This window comes from Scyliorhinus torazame, chromosome 5, assembly GCF_047496885.1.
Source record: "Scyliorhinus torazame isolate Kashiwa2021f chromosome 5, sScyTor2.1, whole genome shotgun sequence".
NCBI classification, from domain to species: domain Eukaryota; kingdom Metazoa; phylum Chordata; class Chondrichthyes; order Carcharhiniformes; family Scyliorhinidae; genus Scyliorhinus; species Scyliorhinus torazame.
The window spans coordinates 205,602,134-205,620,607 of record NC_092711.1 but is presented as its reverse complement, the minus strand read 5'-3'; the positions used below and the strand labels follow the sequence as shown (position 1 = coordinate 205,620,607).

Genomic DNA, 18,474 nt, shown 5'->3' with positions numbered 1-18,474 from the left:
GCACGGGTGCCCCCTGTCCCCCCCTGTTTGCATTAGCAATTGAACCTTTGGCCATGGCATTAAGGGAGTCCAGGAAATGGAGGGGGGAGGTTTGAGGGGGAGAGGAGCATCGAGTGTCGCTGTATGCAGAAGACCTGTTGCTGTATGTGGCGGACCCAGTGGAGGGGATGGTGGAGGTCATGCAGATCCTAAGGGAGTTTGGGGACTTCTCGGGCTACAAGCTCAATGTAGGGAAGAGTGAGCTCTTTGTGGTGCATCCGGGGGATCAGGGAAGAGGGATACATGACCTACCGTTTAGGAGGGCGGAAAGGAGGTTTCGATACTTGGGGATCCAGGTAGCTAGGAGCTGGGGGGCCCTCCACAACCTTAATTTGACGTGGCTGGTGGAGCAGATGGAGGAGGACTTTAAACGGTGGGACATGTTGCCACTCTCGCTAGCGGGCAGGGTGCAGTCGATTAAAATGGTGGTCCTCCCGAGGTTTCTTTTTGTATTCCAATGCCTTCCAATTGTGATCACCAAGGCCTTTTTTAAGAGGGTAAGCAGGAGCATTATGGGTTTTGTGTGGGCAAGTAAGACCCGGAGGGCAAGGACCCCTGGAGCGTAGTAGAGGGCTGGAGTTGCCGAATCTGGGTGGCTACTACTGGGCAGCCAACGTGGCGATGATCCGTAAGTGGGTGATGGAGGGAGAGGGGGCGGCATGGAAGAGGTTGGAGATGGCGTCCTGCAAAGGAACGAGCCTGGGGGCGCTGGTGACGGCACCGCTGCCGCTCTCGCCGACAAGGTACACCACGAGTCCGGTGGTGGCGGCAACGCTAAAGATCTGGGGGCAGTGGAGACGGCACAGGGGTGCGATGGGAGCCTCGGTGTGGTCCCCTATCAGAGATAACCATCGGTTTGTCCCAGGAAGGATGGACGGGGGGTTTCAGAGCTGGCATCGGGCAGGGATTAGAAGAATGGGGGACCTGTTCATCGATGGGACGTTTGCGAGCTTAGGGGCGCTGGAGGAGAAGTTTGGACTACCCCCGGGAAACGCTTTCAGGTACATGCAAGTGAGGGCGTTTGTGAGGCGGCAGGTGACGGAATTCCCGCTGCTCCCAGCACGGGATTCAAGACAGGGTGATTTTGGGCGTATGGGTCGGAGGGGGCAAGGTGTCGGCGATATACCAGGAGATGAAAGAAGAGGGGGAGGCTTTGGTAGAGGAGATTGAGGAGGGTCTGTGGGCTGATGCCCTCAGTAGGGTTAATTCCTCTTCCTCGTGTGCCAGGCTTAGCCTGATACAATTTAAGGTTGTTCACAGAGCGCATATGACGGGGGCGAGGCTGAGTAGGTTCTTTGGGTTGGAGGACAGATGTGGGAGGTGCTCAGGAAGCCCGGCGAACCATGCCCATATGTTCTGGTCGTGCCCGGCACTGGATGGGTTCTGGAGGGGAGTTGCGAGAACTATATCAAAGGTGGTGAAAGTCCAGGTCAAGCCAAGTTGGAGGCTAGCATTATTTGGAGTAGCGGACGAGCCGGGAGTGCAGGAGGTGAAAGAGGCCGGCATTCTGGCCTTTGCGTCCCTGGTAGCCCGGCGGAGGATCTTGTTAGTGTGGAAAGATGCGAAGCCCCCCAGTGTGGAAGCCTGGATAAATGACATGGCAGGGTTTATCAAGTTGGAGAGGATAAAGTTTGCCTTGAGAGGGTCTGCACAGGGGTTCTACAGGCGGTGGCAACCGTTCCTAGACCATCTCGCGGAGCGTTAGATGAAGTTCGGTCAGCAGCAGCAACCCGGGGGAGGGGGGAGGAATATCTTTCTTGTGGGGGGGAAGAGAGGGAGTGGTGGGGGGGGGGAGAGAGAGGGAGTGGGGAGGAAGGGATTTTTTTCTGGGGGGCATCTGAGCAAGAAAGTACATGAACGATCCGGAAAACTGATATGTACGGGAGGAATCCAATGTACAAAGTTCTGTATCATATTGACTTGCCATGCGAGCCATTGCCTTGCTATGTGAGCTTTCTTTTCTTTTTGTTCCCGGTGGTGTATGGTTGAAAATTTTGTTAAAAAATTCTTAATAAACATATTTTTTTTAAAAAAAAATAATAATTCAAAGTGTGGGCTAAACTGGTGTGAAACTCCCCAGGGCCGAAAAAGTGACTTGTGTGGTTAGATAGTGGTGGGGAGCTTGCCGACGAGAGCCTGCAGGAAATCCCAGCAAAACCCACCACAAATAACACTTAGAAACTTTTCTGTTAGATAGCGCCCACATGTTATCCAGTAAACTGCCATCATCCTGGGGATTTTAATCTGTTCTGTCCCTTTAAGAGCCTATTGTGGTATTATATTACAACCCCCCCCCCGCCATGCCATATGCTATATCTTCCCCTGCACACCATCTTTCTCTGATTTTTCTCCTTTACGGTTCACTTTTCTATATTTTTAAAATTCAAACTCCATTTAACTTCTGATCTTATCCAAACACCAGCAGAGAAACTGGGATTAGGTACTTTGCCTTCGGAAGGCAAAACTTTCGGAGGAGAACAGTCTTGTAGACCGCATTATCAGTCAACTGCTGGCAGGAGTGTTGGTTCTGATCCCTGCCCATCTTTGGCTGAAGTCAGTAAATGACTGGAGGAAATAGATGGGCTGAACAGTCCCTATAAATGAACACAGTGAGTGGCCACTCTGAATCTATGCAGTGAGTGTGAGTTTGAAAGGCACGCTTCATCAGCCCTGACAGACTTGCCACTGTTCATCAACACTGGAGTCAGACGTTAGCCAGAGTTTTACCCATAGCTGCAGTGAATGTTTATCTAAGTGTCATATGCTTTTCCTCTTGCAGGTATTGATAACTGTGAGTTCCTCAAGGGTAAAGCAGAGATTGTTTTACCAGAGTTGCTACCGTCTTTGGAGGGTGCCAAGTTCCTTGTTGCTGTTGTGAATCCATCCCGGGCTGGACTGCGTAAGAGTCGTAACATTTTAGTTACAATATCGTTTCATTTATCTTGTGTTCGCCTCATTCGTGAAGCAAGCCAAAATTCTAGGTTGTTCCATTCCTGCTCTTTGGCAAGTATTGTTAGATTCATTGCCATGTGATAGCACAGTGTGTCAGAGAGCTAGGTTCTAGCTCTGTGTGACACAGTATTTCAAAGATCTTGTGCTGTGCACCAACACCTGTTTGGTAATAAAGATAAACTGGATTTGTGCAGAGGTACCACAATATCAGTCCATGGGCCTCAGCTAATTACATTCTATATCAAAAACTTGGATGAGGGCACTGAATGTAACATATCCAAGTTTGCTGGCTATGCAAAGTTAGGTGGGAAAATATGTGGTGAAGAGGATGCAAAAAGCTTTTATTTTCTTTAATAACCTTTGACGAGGCATTTCATCAAATGCCTTCTGAAGATCTAAGTATAGTACATCTACAGTGCCCCCTTATCCACAGCACCTGTTACCTATTCTTCAAAGAACTCCAATAAGTTGATTTCCCTTTCACAAAACCTTGTTCTCCCTCATTACCTTGAATTTATCTAAGTGGATGTTATAACATCTTTAGTAGCTTCTAGAATTTTCCCAATTTGCTAACAAGCATATATTTTCCTGATTTCTGTCCCCCTCTCTTTTTAAATAAAGGCGTCGTGCTAATTATTTTCTAATCTACTGGAACCTTCCCCAAATCTAGTGAATTTTGGAAAATTAAAAGCAAGCATCACAAGCTACTTTTAGGACCCGTCAGAATCCATGAATTTGTCGGCCCGCAATTCCAACAATTTGCTAATTGCCACTTCCGTGGTGATTGTCATTTTCTTGAGTTCCGCCTTCCCTTCCGATTCCTGATATACAGTTATTTCTGGGATGTCATTAGTATCCTCTATAGTGTAGACCGATGCAAAATATCTGTTCAGTTCATTGCCATCTCCTTATTTTTATTCTGAACTCCCAGATTCACTTTCTACAGGGCCAACATACAATTTGTTAACTCTTTTCTTTTTACCCTTACTATCTGTCTTTGTTTCTAGCCAACTTTCTTTTGTATTCTAATTTTTCCACCGTATCAATTTTTTTGTCATTTTTTGCTGTTTTTTATATTCTGTCCAAACCTCTGGCCTGCCATCCATCTTTGCACAATTATATGTTTTTTCTTTAAGTTTAATACTATCTTGAACTTCGAAGTGAACTACGAATGGTGGATCCTCCCTTGTAATTTTTCTTGTTGTTTGGAATGTATCTATTCTGTGTATTCTGAAATATACCATTGAATCCCTACAGTGCAAAAGGAGTTTACACCAACCCTCCGAAAGAGCACCCTACCCAGGTCCACTCCCCATCCACCCCACCATTTCCCCGTGACACTACCTCATCTCTGTAACTCCACCTGCATATTGTTGGACACCAAGGACCAATTTAGCATGGCCATTTCTATTTGTACTATTAGTTCATCTATTTTGATTTGAATGTCACATGCATTGAGACATAAGCCCTTAAGTTTTGCCCTTTTATTATTTTTGTAACCTTTAACCTTATCTGTTGATTTACTCTTAGATTTGTTCTCACTCTTCCTTCCTGTCTTGGTCTGTTTATCAATTCCCATATTAATGCCTTTCTCGCTCCCGTCTTTATCTCTCCGTATTTCGCTACTCTTTGGAAACCATAGCTGCCCACATTTGATCCTTTGCGGACATAAGAAATAAGAGCAGAAAGAGACCATTCGTCCCATCAAGCCTACTCTGCCATTCAATAAGAGCATGGCTGACCTGTTTGTGCTTCTAATTCCATATCCCATCTGGGCAGCACGGTAGCATTGTAGATAGCACAATTGCTTCACAGCTCCAGGGTCCCAGGTTCGATTCTGGCTTGGGTCACTGTCTGTGAGGAGTCTGCACATCCTCCCCGTGTGTGCGTGGGTTTCCTCCGGGTGCTCCGGTTTCCTCCCACAGTCCAAAGATGTGCAGGTTAGGTGGATTGGCCATGATAAATTGCCCTTAGTGTCCAAAATTGCCCTTAGTGTTGGGTGGGGTTACTGGGTTATGGGGATAGGGTGGACGTGTTGACCTTGGGCGGGATGCTCTTTCCAAGAGCTGGTGCAGACTCGATGGGCCGAATGGCCTCCTTCTGCACTGTAAATTCTATAATAATCTATCAAGTCTAATATAACTTGGTCTCCGGTTGCTTCCAGAATGTGGTGCTCTAAGAAACAATCTCAAAAACATTCTATGAACTCCTCATCTAGGCTACTACTGCCAATCTGATTTTTGCAATTTATACATAGATTAAAATCACCTTATCACAAAAGCATTCCACGATCTCCTCATCCAAACTACTATACCAAATCACCAATGATTATTTCCGTCCCTTTATTACAAGCCCCCAATACTACTACTGGTATACTTTGACCTGCTTTGTGGTTACTGTTAGGGGGTCTGTAGACTACTCTCACTAATGACTTGTTTCCCCTACTGCTCCTTATCTCCACCCAGATCAATTCTACATCCTGAACCAAGGTCATCTCTGACTATTGCATCAATGCTATATTTGATTAACAGTGCGAACCGTTTACCTTTACCTAGCGTTCTATTCTTCTTGAATGTTGCTTTTCCCGCAATATTCAACACCCAACCCTTGTTGCCCTGTGCCACGTCTCTCTGGAATTTTTATCAGATCATATTTAATTACTTCAAAATGCGCTATCAATTCATTAATTTTGTGTGAATGCCACACACGTTCAGATAGACAGCTTTTCATTTGATTCTTTATTACATCTAGTCTTGACTGTTGGTGGTATTCTTGCCTCCATTATTTAGTTTAAAACCATCTCTACTTTCCCAGTTATGAGGTTCATGAGAACACTGGTCATGGTATGGTTCAGGTGTGGACTGTCTCAACGGTATATTCCGCACTTTAGTATTGGTGCTAATGCCCTAAAACCCAGAAGCCACTTGACCCACACCAGTCTTTGAGTCACGTATTCATCTCTAATTTAATGCACCCTAGTCAATTTGCATGAGGCTTTGGTAATACTCCAGAGATTATAACCTCTGAGGTCCTGCTTTTTATTTTAATGCCTAGCGCCTCAACTCTCTATGTGGAATCTCTTTCCTAGTTTTACCGATATTATTGGTACCTACATGGACCATGACAACTGGATTCCCCCCCCCCCCCCCCTCTCCCACTGCAGCCATGAGCAGATGTCTTGAATCTCGTGGGCAGCACGGTAGCATTGTGGATAGCACAATTGCTTCACAGCTCCAGGGTCCCAGGTTCGATTCTGGCTTGGGTCACTGCCTGTGCGGAGTCTGCACATCCTCCCCGTGTGTGCGTGGGTTTCCTCCGGGTTCTCCGGTTTCCTCCCACAGTCCAAAGATGTGCAGGTTAGGTGGATTGGCCATGATAAATTGCCCTTCGTGTCCAAAATTGGCCTTCGTGTTGGGTGGGGTTACTGGGTTATGGGGATAGGGTGGAGGTGTTGACCTTGGGCAGGGTACTTTTCCGGGGGCCGGTGTAGACTCGATGGGCCGAATGGCCTCCTTCTGCACTGTAAATTCTATGAAAAAATTCTATGATCTGAACAGGCACCACAGCTGTCTGCACTCTCGCTCTTTGCTACAGCTAAGTAACAATACTGTTCCCTTACTATCATTACATTGCTCACCTATCTTGCAGATCCCACACTCATCCAAACAAGCTGAAAGAACCTCAAGCCTATTGGACAATTGCAGAGGTTGACACTCCTGTCTTCTGGGTCCACTTGCCTGCCTCATTCACAGTCACCATCCTGTCCTCTAACCACTGACCAAATCAGAAGATGTTATCCTGAGTGATGTGACCACCTCCTGGTACAAAGACCAGGTGACCCCTCACACCTCCAGAGTCACCACTGCATACCTAATTACAGCCTTGGCCCAAACATAGAAAAAAGAGCCTCCAGAGCAGAAGGAAGGGTCAAGGCAGTATTTGACTGAGTGTGGCATTAAGAAAAATTAAAGTCGGTGGGAATCGGTTGGAGTCATACCAAGCGCACAGGTTGTTGGAGACCAATCCTCTCCGCCCTGGAACATCACCACAGGAGTTCCTCAGGATAGTGTCCTCGGCCCAAACATCTTCAGCTACTTCACCAATGACTTTCCCTCCAACATAACTTCTGGAAGTAGCTGATTTTGCATTGTTCGATACCATCCACAACTCATCAGATACTGAAGTAGTCTGTGTCCATATGCAGCAAGATCTGAACAACATACAGGCTTGAATGAATAAGTGACAAGTAACACTCATGCCACATAAGTGCCAGGCAATGACCAACTCCAACTAAAGAGAATCAAACCACCCGCCTTGAAGTTCAATGTCATTACTATTGCTGTATCCCTCACTATCAACATCCTGGGAGTTACTATTGAGCAGTAACTTCACTGGATCAGCCATATAAATACTGTGGCTACAGGAGCAAGTTAGAGGTTGGAAATTCTGCAATTTTTAACTCGCCTTCTGACTCCCCAAAGCCTGTCTATCATGTATGAGGTACATGTCAGAAGTGTGAAGGATACATCCCACTTGCCTGGATGATCCAACAACACTCAAAAAGCTTATCACCATTCAAGTCAAAGCAACTTGGAATCTTATTCACCAGTATTTACTCCCTCCACCACCGATGCAAGTTGCACTGTGGTAACTCGACAAGGCTCCTTTAAAGGTAGCTGCCTCCCAACACCTTGAAGGACAAGGGCAGCAGATATATGGGAACATTCTCCATGCCACAGAGCTCACTGTCGCTGGATCAAAATCCTGGAACACTCGCCCTAATAGCACTGTAGGTGTACCTACACCACATGGAATGCAATGGTTCAATAAGGCTGGTCAGCATTGTTACGACATAGTAGATGGTTAGTGCCAGGCTGCCCAAATCCCAAAGGGAAACTTGAATAAGCCACCACAACAATTTTTGCAATTTGTGTATTAGGAGGAGTTTCCTGAAACATGTAACTTCAAACCAATTGTGATGATTTTATATTTTAAAAACATAGAAAAAATAGGAGCAGGAGGAGGCCATTCGGCCCTTCGAGCCCGCTCCGGCATTCATTATGATCATGGCTGATTATCCAACTCAACAGCCTAATCACGCTTTTCCCCATATCCTTTGATCCCCTTGTCTTTGATCCCCAAGCGCTATATCTAACTGCTTCTTGAAACCATACATGTTTTGGACTCGTGTTGTCCTGCGGTAAAGAATTCCACAGGCTCACCACTCTCTGGGTGAAGAAATTTCTCCTCATCTCCTCACGCTCCTAATTTATGTCCATTCAAATAATAGTCTGCCGCTTTGTGATACCAAGTTAAGTGGGAGGTTCCTTTCAATACGGAACTCTTATTGAAAGTATAATCTTTATTTAAGGGATGGCGTGTGAAGAATGACCAGCTTTACAGTAAAGAGACTGAATAGTTTTCGGCTTCCTGAATGAGCAGGCGAATGAGTTAAATTATTAAACTCTGCGTGATGGGGCACGTATGTTTTTTTTTCAGATTACAGGGTGGTGCGAGCAATTCGTAACTGTGAGCAGATCCGGAGGCTCGTGTACATCTCCTGCAAGCCGGACGGTGAAGCAATGAGAAACTTTGTTGAGTAAGTAAACTTGGAAAATACTCAGGGAGCTATTTTACTGCCTGTCAGCCACACAAATTCCCATTAAGTTCAGTACACTTGAAACATGGACAGGGAACCTCATCATCTGGACCAAGCAGCTTAAAATGATATAGCGCCTTAATTACTGTATCTTAGCTAGCACAGGTATATGGACAACAGAGTGCCCCAGTGAGAGTTCACTGTCGGAGGACTGTGCCCCAGTGAGAGTTCACTGTCTGAGAACTGTGCCCCAGTGAGAGTTCACTGTCTGAGAACTGTGCCCCAGTGAGAGTTCACTGTCTGAGAACTGTGCCCCAGTGAGAGTTCACTGTCGGAGAACTGTGCCCCAGTGAGAGTTCACTGTCGGAGAACTGTAACCCAGTGAGAGTTCACTGTCGGAGAACTGTGCCCCAGTGAGAGTTCACTGTCTGAGAACTGTGCCCCAGTGAGAGTTCACTGTCTGAGAACTGTGCCCCAGTGAGAGTTCACTGTCTGAGAACTGTGCCCCAGTGAGAGTTCACTGTCTGAGAACTGTGCCACAAAGAGAGTTCTCTGTCGGAGAACTGTACCCCAGTGAGAGTTCACTGTCGGAGAACTGTGTCCCAGTGAGAGTTCACTGTCGGAGAACTGAAATGAATGAAAATGAAATTCGCTTATTGTCACAAGTAGGCTTCAAATGAAGTTACTGTGAAAAGCCCCTAGTCGCCACATTCCAGCGCCTGTTCGGGCAGGCTGGTACGGGAATTGAACCGGGCTGCTGGCCTGCCTTGGAGTGCTTTAGAAGCCAGCTCTTTAGCCCTGTGCTAAACCAGCCCCTCACTGTGCCCCAGTGATAGTTCACTGTCGGAGAACTGTACCCCAGATAGACTTCACTGTCCGAGAACTCGACTCCAGTTGGAGTTCACTGTCCGAGAACTGTGCCCCAGTGAGAGTTCACTGTCGGAGAACGTACCCCAGTGAGAGTTCTCTGTCGGTGGACTGTACCCCAGTGTGAGTTCTCTGTCGGAGGACTGTACCCCAGTGAGAGTTCACTGTCTGAGAATTGTACTCCAGTGAGAGTTCACTGTCTGAGACTTGTGCCCCAGTTAGAGTTCACTGTCAAAGAACAAAGAAAATTGCAGCACAGTAACAGGCCCTTTGGCCCTCCCAGCCTGTGCCGACCAGATCCTTTATCTAAACCTGTCTTCTATTTTTCAAGGATCAACTTCCCTCTGTTCCCCGCCCGTTCATATATCTGTCTGGATGCATCTTAAATGATGCTATCGTGCCCGCCTCTACCACCTCCACTCTACCACCACTGTAGCCCAGTGAGAGTTCATTGTCGGAGAACTGTACCCCAGTGAGAGTTCACTGTCGGAGAACTGTACCCCAGTGAGAGTTCTCTTGTCAGAGAACAGTACCCAAGAGAGAGTTCACTGTCGGAGAACTGTGCCCCAGTGAGAGTTCACTGTCGGAGAACTGTGCCCCAGTAAGAGTTCACTGTCGGAGAACTGTGCCCCAGTGAGAGTTCACTGTCGGAGAACTGTGCCCCAGTGAGAGTTCACTGTCGGAGAACTGTGCCCCAGTGAGAGTTCACTGTCGGAGAACTGTGCCCCAGTGAGAGTTCACTGTCTGAGAACTGTGCCCCAGTTAGAGTTCACTCTCTGAGAACTGTGCCCCAGTGAGAGTTCACTGTCGGAGAGCTGTGCCCCAGTGAGAGTTCACTGTCGGAGAGCTGTGCCCCAGTTCAAGTCTACACCTTCAGATGTGATGCAGAGGAAATGAGGGGGATCTACTCAGCCAATTTGAGTGCGTGAGTATAACCCTGGGTTAGTATTAGTGTTCAATATCGGAGAACTGTGCCCCAGTGATCGTTCACTGTCGGAGAACTGTGCGCCAGTGAGAGTTCACTGTCGGAGAGCTGTGCCCCGGTGAAATTTCACTGTCTGGGAACTGTGCCCCAGTTAGAGTTCACTGTCGGAGAACTGTGCCCCAGTGAGAGTTCACTGTCGGGGAACTGTGCCCCAGTGAGAGTTCACTGTCGGAGAACTGTGCCCCAGTGAGAGTTCTCTGTCGGAGAACTGTGCCCCAGTGAGAGTTCACTGTCGGAGAACTGTGCCCCAGATAGAGTTCACTGTCGGAGAACTGTGCCCCAGTGAGAGTTCACTGTCGGAGAACTGTGCCCCAGTGAGAGTTCACTGTCGGAGTGCTGTACCCCAGTTAAAGTCTACACCTTCAGATGTGATGCAGAGGAAATGAGGGGGAAATAATCAGCCAATTTGAGTGAGTGAGTAGAATCCTGGGTTAGTATTAGTGTTCAATGTTGGAGAACTGTTGCCCAGCGATAGTTCACTGTCGGAGAACTGTGCCCCAGTGAGAGTTCACTGTCGGAGTACTGTGCCCCAGTGAGAGTTCACTGTCGGAAAACTGTGCCCCAGTGAGAGTTCACTGTCGGAGAGCTGTACCCCAGTGAAAGTTCACTGTCGGAGTGCTGTACCCCAGTTAAAGTCTACACCTTCAGATGTGATGCAGAGCAAATGAGGGGGAAATAATCAGCCAATTTGAGTGAGTGAGTAGAATCCTGGGTTAGTATTAGTGTTCAATGTCGGAGAACTGTTGCCCAGTGATAGTTCACTGTCGGAGAACTGTGCCCCAGTGATAGTTCACTGTCGGAGAACTGTGCCCCAGTGAGAGTTCACTGTCGGAGTACTGTGTCCCAGTGAGAGTTCTCTGTCGGAGAACTGTGTGCCAGTGAGAGTTCACTGTCGGAGAACTTGCCCCAGTGGAGTTCACTGTCAGAGAACTGTGCCCCAGTGGAGTTCACTGTCAGAGAACTGTGCACCTGTGAGAGTTCACTGTCGGCGAACTGTGCCCCTGTGAGAGTTCACTGTCGGAGAACTGTGCCCCAGTGAGAGTTCACGGTCAGAGAACTGTGCCCCAGTGAGAGTTCACTGTCGGAGAACTGTGCCCCAGTGAGAGTTCACTGTCGGAGAACTGTGCCCTAGTGAGAGTTCACCGTCCGAGAACTATACCCCAGATAGAGTTCACTGTCGGATAACTGTGCCGCTGTGGGAGTTCACTGTCGGAGAACTGTACCCCAGTGAGAGTTCACTGTAGGAGAACTGTGCCCCACTGAGAGTTCACTGTCGGAGAACTGTGCCCCAGTGAGAGTTCACTGTCGGAGAACTGTGCCCCAGTGATAGTTCTCTGTCAGAGAACTGTGCCCCAGTGAGAGTTCTCTGTCAGAGAACTGTGCCCAAGTGAGAGTTCTCTGTCAGAGAACTGTGCCCAAGTGAGAGTTCTCTGTCAGAGAACTGTGCCCAAGTGAGAGTTCTCTGTCAGAGAACTGTGCCCAAGTGAGAGTTCTCTGTCAGAGAACTGTGCCCAAGTGAGAGTTCTCTGTCAGAGAACTGTGCCCAAGTGAGAGTTCTCTGTCAGAGAACTGTGCCCAAGTGAGAGTTCTCTGTCGGAGACCTGTACCCCAGTGAGAGTTCTCTATCGGAGAACTGTATCCCAGTGATAGTTCTCTGTCGGAGAACTGTGCCCCAGTTAGAGTTCACTGTCGGAGAACTGGACCCCAGTGAGAGTTCACTGTCGGAGAACTGTGCCGCAGTGAGAGTTCACTGTCGGAGAACTGTGCCCCAGTGAGAGTTCACTGTCGGAGAACTGTGCCCCAGTGAGAGTTCACTGTCGGAGTACTGTGTCCCAGTGAGAGTTCTCTGTCGGAGAACTGTGTGCCAGTGAGAGTTCAATGTCGGAGAACTTGCCCCAGTGGAGTTCACTGTCAGAGAACTGTACCCCAGTGAGAGTTCACTGTCGGAGAACTGTGCCCCAGTGAGAGTTCACTGTCGGAGAACTGTTCCCCAGTGAGAGTTCACTGTCGGAGAACTGTTCCCCAGTGAGAGTTCACTGTCGGAGAACTGTGCCCCAGTGAGAGTTCACTGTCGGAGAACTGTGCCCCAGTGAGAGTTCACTGTCGGATAACTGTGCCCCAGTGGGAGTTCACTGTCGGAGAACTGTGCACCTGTGAGAGTTCACTGTCGGCGAACTGTGCCCCTGTGAGAGTTCACTGTCGGAGAACTGTGCCCCAGTGAGAGTTCACGGTCAGAGAACTGTGCCCCAGTGAGAGTTCACTGTCGGAGAACTGTGCCCCAGTGAGAGTTCACTGTCGGAGAACTGTGCCCCAGTGAGAGTTCACCGTCCGAGAACTATACCCCAGATAGAGTTCACTGTCGGATAACTGTGCCGCTGTGGGAGTTCACTGTCGGAGAACTGTACCCCAGTGAGAGTTCACTGTCGGAGAACTGTGCCCCAGTGAGAGTTCACTGTCGGAGAACTGTGCCCCAGTGAGAGTTCACTGTCGGAGAACTGTGCCCCAGTGAGAGTTCACTGTCGGAGAACTGTGCCCCAGTGAGAGTTCACTGTCGGAGAGCTGTGCCCCAGTGAGAGTTCACTGTCGGAGAGCTGTGCCCCAGTTCAAGTCTACACCTTCAGATGTGATGCAGAGGAAATGAGGGGGATCTACTCAGCCAATTTGAGTGCGTGAGTTTAACCCTGGGTTAGTATTAATGTTCAATATCGGAGAACTGTGCCCCAGTGATCGTTCACTGTCGGAGAACTGTGCGCCAGTGAGAGTTCACTGTCGGAGAGCTGTGCCCCGGTGAAATTTCACTGTCTGGGAACTGTGCCCCAGTTAGAGTTCACTGTCGGAGAACTGTGCCCCAGTGAGGGTTCACTGTCGGAGAACTGTGCCCCAGTGAGAGTTCACTGTCGGAGAACTGTGCCCCAGTGAGAGTTCTCTGTCGGAGAACTGTGCCCCAGTGAGAGTTCACTGTCGGAGAACTGTGCCCCAGATAGAGTTCACTGTCGGAGAACTGTGCCCCAGTGAGAGTTCACTGTCGGAGAACTGTGCCCCAGTGAGAGTTCACTGTCGGCGTGCTGTACCCCAGTTAAAGTCTACACCTTCAGATGTGATGCAGAGGAAATGAGGGGGAAATAATCAGCCAATTTGAGTGAGTGAGTAGAATCCTGGGTTAGTATTAGTGTTCAATGTTGGAGAACTGTTGCCCAGTGATAGTTCACTGTCGGAGAACTGTGCCCCAGTGATAGTTCACTGTCGGAGAACTGTGCCCCAGTGAGAGTTCACTGTCGGAGAACTGTGCCCCAGTGAGAGTTCACTGTCGGAGTACTGTGCCCCAGTGAGAGTTCACTGTCGGAAAACTGTGCCCCAGTGAGAGTTCACTGTCGGAGAGCTGTACCCCAGTGAGAGTTCACTGTCGGAGTGCTGTACCCCAGTTAAAGTCTACACCTTCAGATGTGATGCAGAGCAAATGAGGGGGAAATAATCAGCCAATTTGAGTGAGTGAGTAGAATCCTGGGTTAGTATTAGTGTTCAATGTCGGAGAACTGTGCCCCAGTGATAGGTCACTGTCGGAGAACTGTGCCCCAGTGAGAGTTCACTGTCGGAGTACTGTGTCCCAGTGAGAGTTCTCTGTCGGAGAACTGTACCCCAGTGAGAGTTCACTGTCGGAGAACTGTGCCCCAGTGAGAGTTCACTGTCGGAGAACTGTTCCCCAGTGAGAGTTCACTGTCGGAGAACTGTGCCCCAGTGAGAGTTCACTGTCGGAGAACTGTGCCCCAGTGAGAGTTCACTGTCGGATAACTGTGCCCCAGTGGGAGTTCACTGTCGGAGAACTGTGCACCTGTGAGAGTTCACTGTCGGCGAACTGTGCCCCTGTGAGAGTTCACTGTCGGAGAACTGTGCCCCAGTGAGAGTTCACGGTCAGAGAACTGTGCCCCAGTGAGAGTTGACTGTCGGAGAACTGTGCCCCAGTGAGAGTTCACTGTCGGAGAACTGTGCCCCAGTGAGAGTTCACTGTCGGAGAACTGTGCCCCAGTGAGAGTTCACCGTCCGAGAACTATACCCCAGATAGAGTTCACTGTCGGATAACTGTGCCGCTTTGGGAGTTCACTGTCGGAGAACTGTACCCCAGTGAGAGTTCACTGTAGGAGAACTGTGCCCCACTGAGAGTTCACTGTCGGAGAACTGTGCCCCAGTGAGAGTTCACTGTCGGAGAACTGTGCCCCAGTGAGAGTTCACTGTCGGAGAACTGTGCCCCAGTGATAGTTCTCTGTCAGAGAACTGTGCCCCAGTGGGAGTTCTCTGTCAGAGAACTGTGCCCCAGTGAGAGTTCACTGTCGGAGAACAGTGTGCCAGTTAGAGTTCACTGTCGGAGAACTGTGCCCCAGTGATAGTTCTCTGTCAGAGAACTGTGCCCCAGTGAGAGTTCTCTGTCAGAGAACTGTGCCCAAGTGAGAGTTCACTGTCTGAGAGCTGTGCCCCAGATAGAGTTCACTGTCGGAGAACTGTGCCCCAGTGAGAGTTCTCTGTCGGAGAACTGTACCCCAGTGATAGTTCTCTGTCGGAGAACTGTATCCCAGTGAGAGTTCACTGTCGGAGAACTGCCCAGTGAGAGTTCACTGTCGGAGAACTGTCCACCAGTTAGAGTTCACTGTCGGAGAACTGTGCCCCAGTGAGAGTTCACTGTCGGAGAACTGTGCCCCAGAGAGAGTTCACTGTCGGAGAACAGTGTGCCAGTTAGAGTTCACTGTCGGAGAACTTGCCCCAATGGAGTTCACTGTCCGAGAACTCTGCCCCAGTGAGAGTTCTCTGTCGGAGAACTGTGCCCCAGTGAGAGTTCACTGTTGGAGAACTGTGCCCCAGTGAGAGTTCACTGTCGGAGAACTATGCGCCAGTGAGAGTTCACTGTCGGAGAACTGTGCGCCAGTGAGAGTTCACTGTCGGAGAACTGTGCCCTAGAGAGAGTTCACTGTCGGAGAACTGTACCCTAGAGAGAGTTCACTGTCGGAGAACTGTGCCCCAGTGAGAGTTCACTGTCGGAGAACTGCCCCAGTGAGAGTTCACTGTCGGAGAACTGTGCCCCAGTGAGAGTTCACTGTCGGAGAACTGTGCCCCAGTGAGAGTTCACTGTCGGAGAACTGCCCCAATGAGAGTTCACTGTCGGAGAACTGTGCCCCAGATAGAGTTCACTGTCTGAGAACTGTACCCCAGTTAGATTTCACTCTCGGAGAAATGTGCCCCAGTTAGAGTTCACTGTCGGAGAATTGTGCCCCAGTGAGAGTTCACTGTCGGAGAACTGTGCCCCAGTGAGAGTTCACTGTCGGAGAATTGTGCCCCAGTGAGAGTTCACTGTCGGAGAACTGTGCCCCAGTGAGAGTTCACTGTCGGAGAACTGTGCCCCAGTGAGAGTTCACTGTCGGAGAACTCTGCCCCAGTGAGAGTTCACTGTCGGAGAACTGTGCCCCAGTGAGAGTTCACTGTCGGAGAACTGTGCCCCAGTGAGAGTTCACTGTCGGAGAACTGCCCCAATGAGAGTTCACTGTCGGAGAACTGTGCCCCAGATAGAGTTCACTGTCTGAGAACTGTGCCCCAGTTAGATTTCACTCTCGGAGAACTGTTCCCCAGTGAGAGTTCACTGTCGGAGAACTGTGCCCCAGTGAGAGTTCACTGTCGGAGAACTGTGCCCCAGTGAGAGTTCACTGTCGGAGAGCTGTACCCCAGTGAGAGTTCACTGTCGGAGTGCTGTACCCCAGTTAAAGTCTACACCTTCAGATGTGATGCAGAGCAAATGAGGGGGAAATAATCAGCCAATTTGAGTGAGTGAGTAGAATCCTGGGTTAGTATTAGTGTTCAATGTCGGAGAACTGTGCCCCAGTGATAGGTCACTGTCGGAGAACTGTGCCCCAGTGAGAGTTCACTGTCGGAGTACTGTGTCCCAGTGAGAGTTCTCTGTCGGAGAACTGTACCCCAGTGAGAGTTCACTGTCGGAGAACTGTGCCCCAGTGAGAGTTCACTGTCGGAGAACTGTTCCCCAGTGAGAGTTCACTGTCGGAGAACTGTGCCCCAGTGAGAGTTCACTGTCGGAGAACTGTGCCCCAGTGAGAGTTCACTGTCGGATAACTGTGCCCCAGTGGGAGTTCACTGTCGGAGAACTGTGCACCTGTGAGAGTTCACTGTCGGCGAACTGTGCCCCTGTGAGAGTTCACTGTCGGAGAACTGTGCCCCAGTGAGAGTTCACGGTCAGAGAACTGTGCCCCAGTGAGAGTTGACTGTCGGAGAACTGTGCCCCAGTGAGAGTTCACTGTCGGAGAACTGTGCCCCAGTGAGAGTTCACTGTCGGAGAACTGTGCCCCAGTGAGAGTTCACCGTCCGAGAACTATACCCCAGATAGAGTTCACTGTCGGATAACTGTGCCGCTGTGGGAGTTCACTGTCGGAGAACTGTACCCCAGTGAGAGTTCACTGTAGGAGAACTGTGCCCCACTGAGAGTTCACTGTCGGAGAACTGTGCCCCAGTGAGAGTTCACTGTCGGAGAACTGTGCCCCAGTGAGAGTTCACTGTCGGAGAACTGTGCCCCAGTGATAGTTCTCTGTCAGAGAACTGTGCCCCAGTGGGAGTTCTCTGTCAGAGAACTGTGCCCCAGTGAGAGTTCACTGTCGGAGAACAGTGTGCCAGTTAGAGTTCACTGTCGGAGAACTGTGCCCCAGTGATAGTTCTCTGTCAGAGAACTGTGCCCCAGTGAGAGTTCTCTGTCAGAGAACTGTGCCCCAGTGAGAGTTCACTGTCGGATAACTGTGCCCCAGTGGGAGTTCACTGTCGGAGAACTGTGCACCTGTGAGAGTTCACTGTCGGCGAACTGTGCCCCTGTGAGAGTTCACTGTCGGAGAACTGTGCCCCAGTGAGCGTTCACGGTCAGAGAACTGTGCCCCAGTGAGAGTTGACTGTCGGAGAACTGTGCCCCAGTGAGAGTTCACTGTCGGAGAACTGTGCCCCAGTGAGAGTTCACTGTCGGAGAACTGTGCCCCAGTGAGAGTTCACCGTCCGAGAACTATACCCCAGATAGAGTTCACTGTCGGATAACTGTGCCGCTGTGGGAGTTCACTGTCGGAGAACTGTACCCCAGTGAGAGTTCACTGTAGGAGAACTGTGCCCCACTGAGAGTTCACTGTCGGAGAACTGTGCCCCAGTGAGAGTTCACTGTCGGAGAACTGTGCCCCAGTGAGAGTTCACTGTCGGAGAACTGTGCCCCAGTGATAGTTCTCTGTCAGAGAACTGTGCCCCAGTGGGAGTTCTCTGTCAGAGAACTGTGCCCCAGTGAGAGTTCACTGTCGGAGAACAGTGTGCCAGTTAGAGTTCACTGTCGGAGAACTGTGCCCCAGTGATAGTTCTCTGTCAGAGAACTGTGCCCCAGTGAGAGTTCTCTGTCAGAGAACTGTGCCCAAGTGAGAGTTCACTGTCTGAGAGCTGTGCCCCAGATAGAGTTCACTGTCGGAGAACTGTGCCCCAGTGAGAGTTCTCTGTCGGAGAACTGTACCCCAGTGATAGTTCTCTGTCGGAGAACTGTATCCCAGTGAGAGTTCACTGTCGGAGAACTGCCCAGTGAGAGTTCACTGTCGGAGAACTGTCCACCAGTTAGAGTTCACTGTCGGAGAACTGTGCCCCAGTGAGAGTTCACTGTCGGAGAACTGTGCCCCAGAGAGAGTTCACTGTCGGAGAACAGTGTGCCAGTTAGAGTTCACTGTCGGAGAACTTGCCCCAATGGAGTTCACTGTCCGAGAACTCTGCCCCAGTGAGAGTTCTCTGTCGGAGAACTGTGCCCCAGTGAGAGTTCACTGTTGGAGAACTGTGCCCCAGTGAGAGTTCACTGTCGGAGAACTATGCGCCAGTGAGAGTTCACTGTCGGAGAACTGTGCGCCAGTGAGAGTTCACTGTCGGAGAACTGTGCCCTAGAGAGAGTTCACTGTCGGAGAACTGTACCCTAGAGAGAGTTCACTGTCGGAGAACTGTGCCCCAGTGAGAGTTCACTGTCGGAGAACTGCCCCAG

General features: G+C 49.8%; 1 protein-coding gene across 4 annotated transcripts in view; it reads left to right on the top strand.

Annotated features, from left to right (window-relative positions):
- Positions 1-18,474, top strand: part of trmt2b (tRNA methyltransferase 2 homolog B) — a 130,926-nt gene that overhangs the window by 44,536 nt on the left and 67,916 nt on the right. For all 4 annotated transcript variants that reach the window (XM_072505047.1, XM_072505048.1, XM_072505049.1 and 1 more), the window contains 2 exons: positions 2,819-2,938; positions 8,491-8,590. In XM_072505047.1, the coding sequence (XP_072361148.1) occupies positions 2,819-2,938; positions 8,491-8,590 (220 nt within the window). The remainder of the gene's footprint in view (positions 1-2,818; positions 2,939-8,490; positions 8,591-18,474) is intronic.